This window comes from Helianthus annuus, chromosome 6, assembly GCF_002127325.2.
Source record: "Helianthus annuus cultivar XRQ/B chromosome 6, HanXRQr2.0-SUNRISE, whole genome shotgun sequence".
NCBI classification, from domain to species: Eukaryota; Viridiplantae; Streptophyta; class Magnoliopsida; order Asterales; family Asteraceae; genus Helianthus; species Helianthus annuus.
Window position 1 is genome coordinate 137346591 of NC_035438.2, and position 17784 is coordinate 137364374.

General features: G+C 35.6%; 5 protein-coding genes across 5 annotated transcripts; 1 reads left to right on the forward strand and 4 right to left on the reverse strand.

Annotated features, from left to right (window-relative positions):
* Nucleotides 1-1422: 1422 nt before the first annotated feature.
* Nucleotides 1423-4513, reverse strand: LOC110924534 (DEAD-box ATP-dependent RNA helicase 3, chloroplastic-like). Its single transcript, XM_035974268.1, has 6 exons — nt 4389-4513; nt 3968-4299; nt 3673-3766; nt 2553-2751; nt 2337-2480; nt 1423-1434 (listed from the first exon to the last, which is right to left on the reverse strand). The coding sequence occupies exons 1-6, from the start codon at nt 4511-4513 to the stop codon at nt 1423-1425; spliced, it is 906 nt and encodes a 301-aa protein (XP_035830161.1).
* Nucleotides 4514-4732: 219 nt separating this feature from the next.
* On the reverse strand, nt 4733-9926 carry LOC118479634. The gene is made up of 7 exons (XM_035974269.1): nt 9553-9926; nt 5787-6018; nt 5673-5705; nt 5442-5597; nt 5262-5348; nt 4871-5155; nt 4733-4801 (listed from the first exon to the last, which is right to left on the reverse strand). The coding sequence occupies exons 1-6, from the start codon at nt 9924-9926 to the stop codon at nt 5123-5125; spliced, it is 915 nt and encodes a 304-aa protein (XP_035830162.1). The 3' UTR covers nt 4733-4801; nt 4871-5122.
* Nucleotides 9927-13050: 3124 nt separating this feature from the next.
* LOC110924535 lies at nt 13051-13593 on the reverse strand. Its single transcript, XM_022168537.1, has one exon. It carries the CDS (start codon nt 13591-13593, stop codon nt 13051-13053), a length of 543 nt encoding a protein of 180 aa, XP_022024229.1.
* A 129-nt stretch (nt 13594-13722) lies between these two features.
* Nucleotides 13723-14139, reverse strand: LOC110924536. Its single transcript, XM_022168538.1, has one exon. The coding sequence runs from the start codon at nt 14137-14139 to the stop codon at nt 13723-13725; it is 417 nt and encodes a 138-aa protein (XP_022024230.1).
* Nucleotides 14140-14460: 321 nt separating this feature from the next.
* LOC110922103 (3,9-dihydroxypterocarpan 6A-monooxygenase) lies at nt 14461-16212 on the forward strand. Its single transcript, XM_022166436.2, has 2 exons — nt 14461-15345; nt 15583-16212. The coding sequence occupies exons 1-2, from the start codon at nt 14461-14463 to the stop codon at nt 16210-16212; spliced, it is 1515 nt and encodes a 504-aa protein (XP_022022128.1).
* The last annotated feature ends 1572 nt before the right edge of the window (nt 16213-17784 follow it).

Genomic DNA, 17784 nt, shown 5'->3' on the forward strand with positions numbered 1-17784 from the left:
AATATTGTACAAAATCACTTAACATCTTGCAACTTACAACACCTTGGTTTCATCTATCATTACTCCTAATCTTAGAAAAAAATGTCATTAGAATCATTTACTCCTATATGTGCATCTCCTTAGATCATTATCCTAATGCTAACATCAATATATACAGAATCAGTTTTAGCCTGGCATCAAATCACAAGAAATCCATCATCTAGTGTCAAACTCTAAACATCAATTTGAAATGGTGGGGATTTCACTAAACCGGAAGTGAATGTGTAGATGAAGAAGAGAAATAGAGCTTCCAAAAGGATTAAACACTTGTACGATCTTGATTTGATGTCGCCATCCGTTTTCAAAAAGGAAAGGAATAGAATAGAATATTCTAGGGTTTCTAAAAGGAGAATGTTTGTGAAAAGAGGGGGAATGTTTCTCTGCCGTCACAATGATTGGAATAATCCTCCTCGGGTTTGGCCACACTTGTATTTATACTCATGTGAAAGGTATCGTACACCTGAAAGTGTGCACCCCTAGTGAGTGTGCGAATTTATTAGGGTTTGTTGTGGGCTTGAGACTGGGCCTGGACTTATTAGTGTGCGACCAGAAATAAAGGCGCACAATGTGTGTGTTGTTACATTTGACGTGTGCGACTGCACACTATATTTTATATAATATGCGACTGACATTATTAATATCACATTTATCAATTACACACATAACATTCATGTATATACACCAATCAAAGTAAACTCACATATTTTCAAATAAAAGCCAATTAATCATAATAAATCATGTTTATTAACCTTACAAGGTTACAACGTTAGTGGAACGTGAAGGGGAAACCCGAATTGTCACAGAAGGACCCATCGGTAATCCCTTGGTAAATTTTATGTAGACTTTCCCTTCGTTAACCGTTGGGTAATTAAACTACCCAAGCCTATATAACCGACAAACTCTCACTTACAGATACTCGTCGATAATGCTCTAACCAATGGCGTTTTAACAGAAGTGTCTATCGATGATAATGATTTATGCCTTCGGTTTGAACTACTTTACAAAGAAGGTTGTTTATCTATACAATAGTATAATGCATGGGAGAGTGGTATTTTAAGATACCCAAAAGTAAAGAACTTTTTTTAGTTTAATGCATAAGCTACAACCTTAAAAAGAGGGTAACTTAGTCTTTCAAACACTAGTTACACTTTAATTCCCTGATATTGAGGGTGCTTGAGATTGAGTTTGGAAATGATTTATTGACTTACTAGTTTAAGAACCCGCGAGGTTCGCGGGTGGACTAAAACACAAATGAATAAGTTTAATTTATTGAAGCAATCGTTTGAATTATATTTGCACTTTTAGGTCCAAGAAAACCTCAACGGATTATATTTGCACTTTTAGGTCCGTAACATCAAGATTATGACCACTTTCTAGCGGGACTCACTTTTCCACCTGAAAAAAAAAAGATTTATTAATTTAGAATAAGTTTTATCTCTTATAGAGTAACCGGTCGAATGATTTATTAATTTGACACACTCCTTAAATTTGCTTCAGACATGTGAATCCGAACACATGACCCGTTTAACCCGATTTTTTTATTCATATTTTGAAATTATAAAACTTATCATATTTAGAAACGTATATAAAACAACTATGCTTTGGTTGAGGTATGTCTTAATTATTGAAGAGGTCCCTTCTTTTTTTTACCATTAACAAATAATAGTTTTGTTGAAACAATAAATAAATGAGATTCAATGCCGTTGGTTAAAAAGAATTATCTCGATAATAATTTAATATATAAAATAAATCAACATAGTATTTATTATTAATATATATAAATAAATAATTCAATATAGTATTTATTAGTTTTATTAATTCTAAGAAAGCATACACTAAAAATGCCCAAGTAAACCGCTAATTAGTATTGTATCAAAAATTATCGAATTGAAATTGTCCTTCAAAAATCTCTAATGGAGACATCATTTCATTGAAATAACTACCTAAGATAGAAGTATTTACAAACGATTTGCAACTCAAATACATGACTGAAGAAGGAAAATGCAACGAAATGAAATAACGTATGAATTAAGCTTTTTACATGTAACATCATATTTCCATACATTTTGGTTATTCGAATGTTTCTTTTTATGGTTTATCAAAGTTGGTTTAGTTCAATAATAATGAATGTGCCTTCGAGTTGCAATTTCATGTTAAAATCAAGGTGTGTGTTTATATTTATGGCTGTAAGGGAGGGGTCCTTGGAAGCCTGGAAGATACTCAACTCTTCCTCCTGAATTTTTGCTGAAGTTGAGGTTGAAGCATGAGAAGATTATGAGGATGGAGCCTGGAAGCACATTAATTCCAAGAGCAATCCCAGTGACCCTATATCGATCTGATATCCATGGTGATATTCCTTCTTTATTGTGCTTTATCGGGTCCCATTTTGATTTGCCATGAACTTCCTTTAGGCAGTGGTTTTCATCCTTGAGATCTTGCAACTGTCGAAGAACGTAGAACATTTCATCATCTACAAAACACATAACCAATATCTAAAGATAATAAAACCGTACCTCGGTCTCCAAGATTTTAATCCTATGCATTGCTTCTTCATGTTCATCTTCAAGTTCTCCTAACATCATTTCCATCATTTCATGCTCTTTAATCGCAACTCGTATATGTTCTTCAAGTTCCTTTCTATCCCATATAAGAGAGTCCAATCTATCTCGTAACTCATATAGCTGTGCTCGCAGCTGCGCATAATCTTTCCCACTGTTAACATCACATTAACATTATTACTAAACCTAAATGTTATTAATGTTATTATGATACTAATCACCTGTTTCTCGTGGTGTAATGCAGCCAAAGCACGTACTGGTAGAGTTATTAATGATACGATCCAAAGCACAGATCTCCAAAACATGCTTACATTGAAATAGATAAAAGCGCACACCCTTTCAACCCACGCGTTTATAGCTATAGCAGTTCCTCTCACACCAGCCATACAAGATAGTTTAATAAGTGAAAAAGGCTTTATTAACATAACCAACATCGTACCCACGAATTCAGGAACACGTATTTATCAACTACATTATTGATCTATCAACTATTTAAATGTATACCATAGGTAAAAAACATAAATATATATAAGAAGATGACCCCTAAAATATATTTAATTTATAATCAGTAGAACAAATCAACTACTTTCTTTCTTCCAATGGCCAGTGTGATATTGGCATTTATCTAACTCATAATGTCCATCTATATATCGTCAATCAACCAAGTATTTTACAACCTTATTTGTAGGGATGAGCAAATGGTACCCGGTATCAGTACCGAATTTACCGAACCGGGTACACTTTCGGTACCGATTCGGTACCCACTTTTGAGATTTTCAGTACCGGTCCGGTACCCACTTTTGAGGATTTTCGGTTCTGGTACTTTACCGGTATTGGTACTGGTTCGGTACCAGTCGATACCGAGCTCATCCCCACTTCACCAATAATTAATTTCATCACTATACTATATAACTCAATATGCACATACTCAATTTAGGCATAAATGATAAATGATCTATCAACCCAACTAATACAGAACAATAAAAACCACCACCATCATCATCAACAACATAACATAAACATGTACTCAAACACCTTCCCGCAACACATAGTAAACCCTAATTAGTTTCTTTACCTTTTCAAAATTATTTCCACGATGTCCGACGGCAAAGAATCTACCCTTTCCGCCATGGAGAAAGGCAATCTTGCTTTGAGTATCTCCACAAATCCTAAAGTCCATTTAGCACAAAAGGTATGTTACAAAAACACATTAAATATCACACGAATCGGAAAACATCAAATGACGGGTTTTATAAGCGAAACATGTTTCAATAGTTTCAAAACTCACCAAATCGATTGTCAATGGTGTTTTCAAGTATTTCCTCGAGAGTTTCTGAACCCAACGGGGCATCGTTGCTGAAAAAGCATACTCTGCCTCTGTGGCGGAAGTTTTTCAAGGATCGTTTCCACATCTTCCTCAAAACCAACCGCAAGCATTTGATTGGCCTCATCAAGAACCAAGAACTGAACTTCTCCTAATTTAAGAACATTACTGTTGACCAGGTCAATGAGTCTTCCGGGAGCGCCAACCACTATATTAACGCCGCGTGACAGTTGATTTTTCTGTAAAGTGTCAGAGACACCGATATAGACACAAACAGTGCGTAGGTACGGGGCGGACTCTTTGATTTCTGTTTCTACTTGCTTTGCCAGTTCTCGGGTCGGTGCAAGCACTAAAACTCCTGGAAGGCGTCCTGCGATACTTTAAAGAAACAGAGATCAACCCCTCTTTAGATCATACAATATATTATTCAAAAGGAAGATGTGAAGATTTTTTTTTTGTATAGGTACCTGTTTCGGTTGTCTTCATCCTCTTCAGTGAGTTGTTTAATTATAGGAATTGCAAAGGCTAATGTCTTCCCAGTTCTCGTTTTTGCACGCCCGATGATACCTCGGCCTTCTAGTGCAGGAACCATAATGCCGGTAGGAGATATTACTACAAAAAGTAAAAAGTAATAAATTGTTCTACTAAAAAAAAAACGGTTAAGATGGTTCAGTTGGGTAGATAGAATAAATTGTTCTAAAAAAACGGCATGTAAGATATTCGAAAGGAGATATACAATATATTGAAGTTTTAAGTGTGTGTGTGTGTGTGTGTGTGTGTGAAATTCTAGCTAAAACCAAAACTTAATATGTACCTTTGAAATTAGTGAAGTGAGATATGCTCCCTTGTCATACTCTTCTTCTGCTCCCGATAACATAAACTGTAGAGAAAGATATAATAGCATAATTAATACTTACTTGTGTATAACATACAGATATCTTAATATAACCTGATCAAGAACTAATATGGCTGTAGATTCAGGTAGTTCCGCAAGATTAGCTAGGGATTCAACTTGGGGGGGGGGGGATAGTGCACGGTCCTCCCAACCGCCGGAGTGATCTCACTCCGGGAGCCGCTACCCGACCAAGCTAGCTCCGCGGTGACTTCCCCTTGCCGAGTTCTTACCCTGGGCGACATATGCCACTCCCAAGACTCGAACCCGGTACCTCTGGGAAGAGGTGGGTGTCGGTGGCCAACTGGGCTACCCCAGTTGGTTTAGGGATTCAACTTCGATCTGCAAAAGAACAAATACAAATATTATAAAGCCAAATGTCAACTCCCCCAAGCATATTTTCCAACAAAAAGACAAAACAGAAAACTAAATCAGGGGATAACATTACATCATATCGAGTAGCAATACCGAGTCGTAAAACTCCAAGTAACCTATCTCTAACAGCCACTGGTAGCAGCTTCATGGGGATCAGCAACTATAGGATCCGAAATATAAGCAGAAAAGAATATCAAAGTGTAAGTACCAGATATATTATTCTTTTGAAAAAGGACATCAATATCTAACAAACCTTTTGAACAGTGTCGTCACGGTAGCCATTGAAAGAACTCATGACTGACTCATAATTTTGAGGCTTGTAGTTATTTAAAATCTCACGAAACTGAGTGATTTGCGAATCTTCATAAACCCTTTTCCGTTTCTTGTCCATGGGCCTTGCAACTTCAACCTATTATCATATCTCATATTTGTTTGTTATTCTTATGTAAATAACTTATTAAATACCAACAGTTGCTTACAGTACCTGTAGAGGATTTAGTGCGACTGTTTCAAAACCCTAGAATACGAACTTATATGGACCATAAGAAAATTAACATACATTACAATGTAATCATCAACGGATTATAGATTAACATACCTGATGTTGCTTGATTCCTTCAGATTCAGAGGTAGGGTTTTGGTAAAGAGATGGAGAAAGACGGTAACGGGTGAGATCGTTGTTCCGATAGATGAGACAGGAAAAGAAAAGGAGAAAGAAAGCAACATGGTTTCTGAGGAAAAGAAAACGTGACGGGATGAGATTTAGGGTTTGAAGGGGAGCGGATGAAAGAACAGAGCGTGTGAGGGAAAAGATAGTAGAACAATTGCCGCTCAAATCAATATTGAGAGGAGTATTAAATTGCCAGGTGTCAATTAGTGGATTAAAATTATGCCAAGTGGCCAAAATTGTTTTGTTTTAATATAGATAATAGATTAGCTTCATTTCCAAAAGCTAGGATTTGGGGCTTTCCAAATGACTTATTGATTTATTGGCTCCAATAAGTTAATAAGCCAATTCCAAACTCAATCCCAAATACCCCCTTTAAGTACACTTTAATCCATTATCTTTAACCAAATTTTGGTTAACTAATTAGTAGTTACACTTTATCTCTTATAGAAAAACAAAATACCCCCAAGATTTTGAACGAACAAAACTTTTTCGTACGTTAATAATTTAAAAAAAATATAACATAAAAACAATCATTTTAGTCTCTTTAATTTAGGTATAGTATTGCTATAGTTTTTTAATTAAAAAACTAATATGTTACGGGATTAGTAGTGTATGTTTAGGGGTGAGTAGTAAATGAACCATCAACAAAATCCGAATAAAAAACAAACGAAACTGAATCGAAATCAACAAAAAACTGAATAAACTAAAACTATTTAACCGAAAAAAAACTGAATTAACCAAAATACGGTTATCGGTATTTATTGTACCCTTGTTTAACCAAAAATAACTAAATCGAATTATTGATATTTTCATATATTTCTAGCTTTTATACCTTCCGTTCATGTATTTCATATTTTATACTTCAATTCATGTACTTATACATCCATTTCATATATTTATACCTCAATTTCATGTAATTCTAAACAAAAGTTTTAACCCAAATTTGGTTTTGGCTATTAATAGAAATTAAACAAACCAAACCAAAAACTGTCAATTTAACCAAATAAACCAATTTGATTGACCAAAAACAGATTGGTTAATAAACTAGACTAACCAATAACTTCGGTTCCTGCTACGGTTAAGGATAATAAACGAATTGACCAAACCATGCACACCCTGACAATCTTTGTGTTTCCCGCCGCATCGTGCGGGCACACAACTAATAATACTCAAATTGATGAACAATAAGATAAATTCTTTTTATTATTGTAGTTAATTTTAAGCATATTTTGTTTTTCTTGTATAATACTTTATAAAATTCTGAGTATTTTGTTGCGACATGATTATTTTTATCTATGTGATCGATAACATCGGTGTCGGTATTTGTATTCGTTATTATAGTTTTCTCAGTGTTCCTATCAGTGTTGTGACGAACCAAAAAATAACATTTGATACCAGTATTTGTTTTATTGGTTTTAGATCAATGTATCTCCTTCTGTTGCTATCATATTGTGTAGTAGCAAATCAAAGGATAATATTCAAATGCCCATATCACGCACGAGAAATTCCTGGTTAATATTTTCATGAGAGTATTGTTTTTGTTTGCCTTCTTTTGGATACAATTAGGATGTAGGATTAATTTAGTCTAAGTGCATGAATTTAGGTCATGCATGATTAGATATTTCAAATACAATGTTTTAGCTAGGGGACGCAAGAGGGTTTTTTTTTATTTTTTATTTATTTTTTATTTTTTATGTTTGTGTGTGCCTAAAACCATAAGTACAAGTGTGGTTTCGTTTAATGGATAACTATAATCATAATCAATCAGTTATGATAGTTTTTTTTAATGACAAATTTGAATCACTAACGTACCATTAGAGTATTATCGTGGCACAAGCGGAACCACCTGATCATATCCATCTCCAGTACGCAATAATGCCTATACACAAATCCAGGAGAAAACCCAATAAATAAGGAAAACCTTCTTGTGGGAATCGAACCCAGGACCAGGACCTAATGGTCCATATGCCTTATCCAACCCCCAAGATGCCACTAGACTGTAATTAGTGGGGGACATAGAAATATTTTCTTGAGGGTGCGATATATTTTTAAAGATTATAGGCCCCTAGCTATATAAAAAATCGGTTCATATATGGTCTGAGCCATGTAAAACAAAAGAATATCAAACTAAATTTTATATAATCATAAAATTTATATAATCGGGTCGGGTCGGAAGATGATTCAACCCCTTTACTTTTGAGAAATCGCGCCATAACTTCCCTGCATATGGTTCCTAGCTTCCTATCAAATATAAAACAACAAAAACCATTTAAAACAACACTAAACACTTAAAGTCTTAAACAATTATCAACCATACTTCATAATTTTCAAGCCCTAATTTTAATTGTTGATTACTTGTAACTAAAAATTTTAGAGTTTTTTTTTTTTTTTTTTTCCTAAAGTAGTGTATTTATAAAAAAAATATTTATCTTTTTGGGTACTTTAAAAAATATTTTTTTTAACGTCCAACATAAGAATCGATGGGTACTCGGTACGCGGCACCCATTGGCCGAAAGATAGCCCTCAACAGCCCAACCTGTACGCACGGAGCCCCTAGCCCACCATGCCACCAGTTCCGGGGAAAACCCGACCCTGCACCCGCCCAAGGGCACGACAATGCAGAGCCGATAAAACCCGGGTGGATCAGGAATCGAACTCAAGACCTTTCGGTCAGGAGTCTTCCCTCATTTCCATAACCACTGAGCTATAAGCTCAGGGTTTACTTTAAAAAATATTTACCTAGGTACTTTTGTTTATCTCTTTTTTAATTCTTTTTTAATTTGTTTGTCTCTCTCCTAATCTAATTGGTTAAATCCTAAATTAATGATACCTAAATAAAACATAGTATTTTTATTTAATAAATTAACTTTTTCTAAATTATTATATTTTTTTATCTTACGTTTTTTAATTATAATTAATATATGTCTGTTTTTAATTTGTAATAAAAATACTTTAAGTTTAAAAGTAAAAACATTTACTAAAACCGCAAAATCACCATACTAAAGTCAACCAAAAAACATCAAAACACATAAAATTTCAAATCATTTTAACATCTCTATTTCTCCTGGAAATCCAAATAAAACAACATAAATAAATGAAACATATCAGTGTGATTTCAGTTCCGGTGATTGCAGGTGGTTTGGTGGCCGGAATTTCGGTTTTCCTGTGAAAAAAGGTTGTCGTCGATGCTGTTTGCGTCGTTGGGGGATCAGAGTGAGAGCGGGAGCCGAGAATTGGAAAAGGCGGTTAGGTTGGGTTCTTTTATTTACTTCAAATTTGATTGGGTTAGGTTTGGCTTGGGTTAATTACAATGGATTGTTTATTGGGTTAAATTGTTAAGTGAAGGTGATTGGGTTAAATTGTTAAGTGAAAGTGGTTTAAGAATAATTTATAAATTAGGTTATATTTTAATAAAAATCAATCTTTATAATTTTTTTTTAGAAATTCATAAGATTTTTTTTCTAAGGGGTGCAGTTCAAAATTTCTATGGAGTGCGGTCAGAATTTTCCGTGGAATTTAAGACTAAAAACTTTATTTTTTCAAGGGATGCGCCCGTCCACCCACACATAAGGGTGGGTACGCCCATGACTATAATGCCATGGATATAGTGGGTCGATTATGAATTGATTAAATCTTTAATCAGATAAACTTAAAATAGCTAAATGTAAAAAATTATGGACTGTTAGTTTAGAACTTTGGCAAAATATGCTTTGTTCTATCACCTTTGATGTATCCTTCCTTTAGTTGAGCAATGCATGCTGCGTTGTCTTCATGTAAGATTGTCGGTCCCTCATCTCCCGAAGAAAAACCACAAGATCCACGAATGTGTTGTATTACAGTCCTTAACCAAATGCATTCTTGACTAGCTTCATGTATCGCCAATATTTCTGCATGATTAGATGATGTGGCTGTGATTGTTTGCTTTACTAAACGCCATGAAATTGTAATACCTCTACTTGTAAATAAATATCCAGTTTGAGATCGCCCAGTGTGAGGGTCAGACAAATACCCTGCATCTGCAAAACTAACAAAACTTGTTTTCGATTGATTTGTAAAATACAAACCCATATCTTTTGTACCTTGAAGGTATCTAAATATTTGTTTTACCCCATTCCAATGCCTCTTTGTTGGTCATGAACTATATCTTGCCAATAAATTTAAAGAAAATGATATATCAGGTCGCGTATGACTAGCAAGAAACATTAGTACACCAATTGCACTTAAATATGGTACTTCTGGACCAAGGATTTCCTCTCCATCTTTAGGAGGTCGGAATGGGTCTTTTTCCACATCAAGCGGCCTTACAACCATTGGAGTACTCAATGGATGTGATTTTTCCAAATAAAATCTTTTTAGTAGTTTCTCTATGTAAGTTTCTTGATGCACAAGAATTCCACCCTTAAGGTGTTCAATTTGTAATTCAAGACAAAACTTTGTCTTTCCAAGGTCTTTCCTTTCAAATTCTCTTTTCAAGTATTCAACTGCCTTTTGAAGCTCCCCTGGAGTTCCAATTATATTCATGTCATCAACATATACGACAATTATAACGTATTCAGATCCTGACCTTTTTATAAAAATACACAGGCATACAAAATCATTTTTATAGCCTTCTTTCGACAAATACTCACTAAGGAGATTATACCACATACGGCCAGACTGTTTTAGCCCATATAATGATTTGTTTAGTTTGATTGAAAGATGTTCTCGAGAACTAGATTTACATGAGTTTGGCAATTTGAATCCTTCAGGAAGTTTCATGTAAATATCAGTATCAAGTGAGCCATAGAGGTAGGCTGTCACAACATCCATTAGACGCAAATCGATCCCTTCTTGTATTACCAGACTAATAAGAAAACGAAAAGTTGTCGCATCCACCACTGGAGAATATGTCTCCTCATAATCAATTCCAGGTCTTTGCGAAAATCCTTGTGCTACTAATCTTGCCTTGTATCGTACAATTTCATTTTTCTCATTACGTTTTCGCACAAAGACCCATCTATATCCAACAGGTATTACACCTTCAGGTGTATGGGCCACAGGTCCAAAAACTTCTCGTTTATTTAGGGAATTCAATTCTGCCTCTATCGCTTCTTTCCATTTTGGCCAATCATTTCTTTGTTTACATTCCTCAACTGATTTTGGTTCTTGATCCTCATTGTTTTCCATTACTAGTAGCGCTACATTATATGAAAAACTATCATCGACGTCAATTTCGCTTCGGTTCCATACCTTTCTAGACATGATATAATTAATTGAGATCTTTTCGTTTTCAGGTACCTGAGGTTCTTCTAGAACCATCATGTCTAGTGTCTCTTCTGGACACTCTTTTTCTTGCGTTACTGTTACCTCGACTTCATCATCTACATTATTTGCTCCCTTTTTCTTTCGAGGATTTTTATCTTTTGAACCGATTGGTCTACCACATTTTAGGCGTGCATTAGAATCATTACCAACATGTGGTTGTCCTTGTGGGACACTTATTTTTACCGGAGCATTAACAGCTGGTATATGTGACTTAGTCACTCTCTTTGGGTCAGTGAATGCGTCTGGTAATTGATTTACTAATCCTTGTAAATGAATTATCCTTTGAACTTCTAGTTCACATTGTTTAGTTCGAGGATCAAGATGAGATAATGATAATTCATTCCAAATAATACTATTATCCAGCTGCTTTTTGTCTCCCCCTAATGTTGGGAATGTTGATTCAACAAAATGACAATCACTAAATCTAGCTGTAAATAAATCACCTGTTGTAGGTTCTAAATACTTAATGATCGATGGTGATTCATACCCCACATATATTCCTAACCTCCTTTGAGGCCCCATCTGTGTGCGTTGTGGTGGAGCGATTGGAACATATACAGCACAACCAAAAATCCTTAGATGGGAAATATTTGGTTCCTGACCAAGAACCAACTTTAATGGGGAGGAAGTATGATAACTCGTTGGCCTGATGCGAATTAGTGTTGCTGCATGTAAAATTGCATGTCCCCAAGCAGATGCTGGTAGTTTTGATTTCATAATCATTGTTCTTGCAACCATTTTAAGTCGCTTGATAAGCGATTCAGCAAGCCCATTTTGTGTATGTACATGAGGTACAGGATGCTCTACATTTATCCCAATAGACATGCAATAATCATTAAATGTTTGGGATGTAAATTCAACAGCATTGTCTAATCGAATATTCTTGATGGGGTAATCGGGAAAATGTGCTCTTAGCCTTATGAATTGAGCAAGTAGTCGTGCAAATTCCATATTACGACTTGATAGTAGGCACACATGTGACCATCTAGTTGATGCATCAATTAAGACCATAAAATATCTAAATGGTCAACTAGAAGGATGTATAGGTCCACAAATATCCTCATGTATTCTTTCCAAAAAAATCAGGGATTCAGTCCCCACCTTCATTGGTGATGGGCGAGTAATCAACTTCCCTTGTGAACATGCAACACATGTAATATCCTTGGACTAAAGAATCTTCTGGTTCTTCAAAGAATGCCCAACAGAATTTTCTATAATTTTTCGCATCATTGTTGATCCGGGATGGCTAACTGGTCATGCCATATGATAAAATTTTCTTGGTCTATAAACTTCTTGTTTACGACTGCATTTGATTCGATTGCATTAATTTTAGTATAATATAAACCAGAGGCAAGTGCGGGCAACTTTTCTAACACATGCTTTTTACCCGAACTTATATTTGTGATATGAAGGTACTCATCATGTCCCTCAGATGTAGTCTCAAGATGATATCCATTTAAACGAACATCTTTAAAACTAATTAGATTTCTTTGAGACATTGGGGAAAATAACGCATTGGTTATTTTAAATGGTGTTCCACCTGGCAATACTACATAAGCTTCTCCAAAGCCTTCAATTAATTTTGATTTACCAGATATAGTACCAACATTTGCCTTTTTCATGGTTAAAGTAGAGAAATAATTCTTTTTCTTAAGAATTGTATGCGTTGATGCGCTGTCAATTAGACATATGTCTTCTCCATTAATAGGGATCTTAGTTACACACTCAATATGCTTCAAAAGAAAACAAAATCATATGAATAAAATGTCTAACATGCTTCAAACATAACAAATCCCAAAATGTTTCATACGCATCAAAACAAAACAAAACAAAATCTCAAAATGTCTTAAAGAAATGAAGGAAATAACATCACTTAAAAACTAATAATTCATATGTAAGGAAAATTGCAAGCATCCAACTGGGTTGTATCAGCCACGATATCACCAGAATCCAAGTTAGTTGGCTCAATAAGGAAATCATCATAATCCAGATTAGTTGTATTATGATCTTTATGACCATCAGTGACATCAACATTTGCAACCTCATATGTAAAATTTGTTTCTATTCCTTTTGCTTTGTCTTTGATGGATTTTTGATAAAGTTCCACCAAGTGTTTGGCCGTACGACAAGTCTTCGACCAATGATTGTTACTTCCACATCGGTAACATGTATTCGATGAAGATCCCACCTTCTTTTTATTTTTTTCATCACTGGATTTATTTTCATTATTATGCCACTTTTGGTGGGTCTCTTTGTTTTTAAACTGAATACTATGATAATTTCCTCGGCCACGTCCACGACCACGGCCATAACCACGACCACGATGATAACCTCGACCACGTCCATAACTTTCACTTTGGCCATTATATGTTGCCACATTAGCTTCAGGGATTGGGGTTGCTCCAACTGGACGAGTCTCATGATTTTTCATTAAGAGCTCATTGTTTTGCTCGACCACAAGCAAACATGATATTAACTCACTATCTTTGGTGAAACCCCTTTCACGATATTGTTGTTGCAGTATCACATTCGAGGGGTGAAATGTTAAGAATGTTTTTTCCTACATTTCCTTATCAGTAATATTTTCACCACATAGAATCAACTGTGATGTGATTCTAAACATTGCCGAGTTGTACTCGCTTATAGACTTAAAGTCTTGCAACCTTAAATTGATCCACTCGTAACGAGCTCTCGGTAATATTACCATTTTCTGGTGGTCATACCTTTCTTTCAGGTTGGTCCAAAGGACAAGTGGATCCTTGATAGTGAGATACTCACTTTTCAAAGCCTCATGAATATGATGGCGTAAAAAGATCATGGCTTTTGCCTTATCTTGGGTACTTGCTTTATTTCCTTCTTTAATAGTTTCATCCAGATTATTGGCATTCAAATGTATTTTAGCATCCAATACCCATGACAAATAGTTTTTCCCAGTAATATCTAAAGCCATAAATTCAAGCTTTACAAGATTTGTCATGGTAGAACTTATGATGTGTGATCCAAAGCAAACACGCTGATAACGTGTTATGAACAAGCCTAATAGCAAGAAGATGAGAAGAATAATTGGGAGAGAAGGAGATGTTTATTATTAATGGTGCATCTTTTACATTAGAATACATTGAGTATTTATAAGGGGAAAAGACTTGGAGAAGAAGTTGGACTATATTAGGAATTGATAATCATAATATCATTAATTATTTATAACAGATTAGCTTTGAAAAGAGATGTTTCGTTTCCTATAAATGCATGCATAAATTTACTTGTTGAGTACAACATCAGCTCTCTAGTTCAAATAACCATGTCTAGTTTCGAAGGCTACTTATTTCTCATACTTATATGCCTGATCTCCACCATCTTCATCCTAATATTCTTCAAATCTACTCGTGCAAAATCTAATCTTCCACCAAGCCCGTTTCGCCTTCCCATCATCGGACATCTCCATCTCCTCACTCCACTCCCTCATCAAGCTTTTCACCGTCTTTCTCTCCGATATGGGCTGATATTTCAGTTATTTATGGGCTCTGAACCTTGCGTTGTTGCTTGTTCACCAGAAACAGCCGTAGAGTTACTTAAAACCTCTTTAGATCGACCTCAAAACACAGCTGTTACTCACATAACTTGCGGATTAAAGGACTTCGCCTTTGCTCCATACAGAACACATTGGAAGTCCATGAAGAAAATAGTCATGTCACAACTCCTAAATGGTAAAGCAATTGACTTGCTCCAACCAGATAGGCGTGATGAGATTACTCGTTTTTTAAAAACTTTATCTGAAAAGGCCAATGTTGGTAAAGCGGTAAATCTTGAAGCAGAACTCGTGAAGGTAACTAATAATTTGATAACAAGAATAACTTTGGGCCAAAGATGTTCAGAAAATGCTGGTGAGGCAGATGATATAAGGAAACTAATTTACGAAATAACTGAGGTGATTGGTATCTTCAACCTCTCAGATAGCATACGCCTGCTTAAGAGACTAGACTTGCAGGGACTTCTGAAAAGGGCTAAGGACATTCATAGAAGATATGATGCATTGATAGAGAAGATCATGAAAGAGCATGAAGAGGCAAGAAAGAAAGGGACACAATCTGAAGGGAAGGACTTGCTTAACCTACTACTAGATATGGCAGAAGATAAAAGCATGGAGATAGATTTGACCAAAGAAAACATCAAAGCCTTCATTCTGGTAATATAAAACCAGTTATATATCTCTTTGTTTTTGTTTTCTTTAGTTTTCTTTAAAAATGGCTTCTTTGAAATAGGGTTTCATATGAAGTTATTATCTTAGTTTTGAGGTCTAACAACACATCCATTTATTTCCCATCATGGGTTTTGAAAATAACCCATTTTATGATGAACTTCATTTTTGTTTTGGTGTTTAATTGTATATGCAAATACTAACTTAGGTATCTTTTCATTTCAGAATATATTTGTTACGGGAACAGACAATTCAACGATTACCACAGAATGGGCTTTATCAGAACTCATTAATCATCCAAAGGTTATGAAAAAATCTATCGAAGAAATCGACCATGTTGTTGGCAAAAACAGACTTTTACAAGAATCAGATATACCAAACCTTCCCTACCTCCAAGCAATTATCAAGGAAACGTTACGTCTCCATCCACCAGTTCCAATGATTCCAAGAAGATCAATAGAAGATGGCACAGTGGCAGGCTACAACATTCAAGCAAACACTACTGTTTTTATCAATGTGTGGGCTGTTGGCCGAGACCCGAACTACTGGGAAAGCCCACTTGAATTCAGACCTGAAAGATTTCAAGAGAACCGGTTGGATGTAAGAGGACAACACTCTGAGTTTTTACCATTTGGAAGTGGGGGAAGGATGTGTCCAGGGACTTCATTAGGGTGGAAGATAGTTCATGCAACATTCGGTGCAATGCTTCAGTGCTTTGAGTGGAAGGCTGGGAAAGATGGGAACCTTCCTAGAGTTGATATGGACGAGGGTATTGGCTTAAGCAATCCTAGAGCAAACCGTTTGGTTTGTGTTCCTGTTGTGCGACTTGATCCAACACTATTATCAATAAATTAGTTTATGGGTTGTTTTTGTTAAGATTAATATTCATAGAAGTTGTCGTTGCATAACCTTTGGAGTCTTGTTTGAGTCATGTGATAGATTTTTAATAATGCTATTTGTTAGCAAAGTTTGTTATTTCATTTTGTTGTTCGATCTGTAAGCTTATCCACATAAGCAACCCATTTACTTGGAATAATAATCATCTAGTTAATTGTCAGATTCTCTCTTTGTTAAGCTTTTATTCTTCGAGTTTACGGAAATTTTTGTGTGAGGTATTGTTACGGAGGCGGGTATGGGTTTCGGAGTATCTGTGTCAAGACCGTGCTTCGTTCTCAAGATCTGTGGTACTGCATTGCCAAAGGCTACAATGCAGAGGATATTGATATTACAAGTCTGCATGAGAGCAAAAAGAAAGATGCACGAGTGTTGTGTTAGGTTTGAAGACCTTTGCTTATTGGGAATGGTGAAGGCTTAGAAGACTTTAGGCTTGTTTTGATCAATCATTGTTTCCATGGGACCTAAGTTACTTAACATAATAATATCTCTACATATACATATGTCATGTATTGTAATCTTTGGAGTGTGTTCAATAAAATACCTAGTTACTACCTGTGGACTTTAACGTCCGCCAAAAACAGATATTAGAAAAAACTGACCCGTTTTGAAAACCGGGTCCGAGCGGCAAAAAATATAAATGTGAATTTTTGCCATCTCTTATTATTTCGAACATTATCCTTTTTCTAAATAACATTACCATTTACCAAACGATATCCTCTACCAAGCAACACCACACTACCTAAACGACAGCTCCCCTTTTCTTGTGTCCAAATGACATCACCACTAACATCCCAAACGATGCCCCCAACATTCTTCTAAATGACATCCCATATCCACACACCAGTTCCAATCCAAACAATATCCATGTCGTTTGGTGATGTTGGGTCAAAACACGATGCATTTTGTAGTAGTTGGCGTTAATTCTGAGTGTGTTAACACGTTAATTCATATGGGATTTTATACTTATAGTGTGTTTGGTGTTTTTGGCTTAACAGGTGTTAAAAAGGTAAACAAGAGAAACCGAGTTGAAAAATGGGTCTGATGGGTAAACATGGGAGCTGTAGCAGAAAAAGCCCACCTGGGTATCCCAGGCCGCGACAACTGTCCTATACTCTCCCGCGACGTGCGGGAGAGGTCAGTTACGGGAAAAAGTATAAATTAACCTAATTTGGGTTTTAGGTTATCATTCTCCTTCCAGCCATCCCATACGAATTAAAAGACGATTTGTCACACCCCAACTGATGGCGGAAACATCGGGGCGCGCCACTGAGCGAAACAGATTGTCCAGGAGAAATCCATAACAACTAAAATTACCAGATATTTAACATTATGTCCCATACCATAATATATCAAATAAAGCAACTATTACAGACATTGTTTTCTCAAAGACATATCAAATGTTCCGACAACTCAGATATTATTAGATTTGTTTCTAGACTCCATCCTAGCTTGATTCCAGCAAATAACAAGCAAGCATCCTAAACACATGTCACATATGTTAAAATAGAGGTCAATACACATAGTGTAAAG

Bases quoted from the DNA above. Each gene is read 5' to 3' on its own strand.
- LOC110924534 (XM_035974268.1), bottom strand. From the start codon at position 4,513: ATGGTTCCTGCACTAGAAGGCCGAGGTATCATCGGGCGTGCAAAAACG. The intron at 4,300-4,388 runs GTACCTATACAA...GTTTCTTTAAAG, and splicing joins GATGAAGACAACCGAAACAG to TATCGCAGGACGCCTTCCAG. The intron at 2,481-2,552 runs GTACGGTTTTAT...GTTCTTCGACAG, and splicing joins TTAAAATCTTGGAGACCGAG to TTGCAAGATCTCAAGGATGA.
- LOC118479634 (XM_035974269.1), bottom strand. From the start codon at position 9,926: ATGGGTTTGTATTTTACAAATCAATCGAAAACAAGTTTTGTTAGTTTT. The intron at 5,706-5,786 runs GTATGTTAATCT...TTCGTATTCTAG, and splicing joins AAGGAATCAAGCAACATCAG to GGTTTTGAAACAGTCGCACT. The intron at 5,598-5,672 runs GTACTGTAAGCA...ATATGATAATAG, and splicing joins TCGCACTAAATCCTCTACAG to GTTGAAGTTGCAAGGCCCAT.
- LOC110924535 (XM_022168537.1), bottom strand. From the start codon at position 13,593: ATGAAAAATCATGAGACTCGTCCAGTTGGAGCAACCCCAATCCCTGAA.
- LOC110924536 (XM_022168538.1), bottom strand. From the start codon at position 14,139: ATGACAAATCTTGTAAAGCTTGAATTTATGGCTTTAGATATTACTGGG.
- LOC110922103 (XM_022166436.2), top strand. From the start codon at position 14,461: ATGTCTAGTTTCGAAGGCTACTTATTTCTCATACTTATATGCCTGATC. The intron at 15,346-15,582 runs GTAATATAAAAC...TTTTCATTTCAG, and splicing joins ACATCAAAGCCTTCATTCTG to AATATATTTGTTACGGGAAC.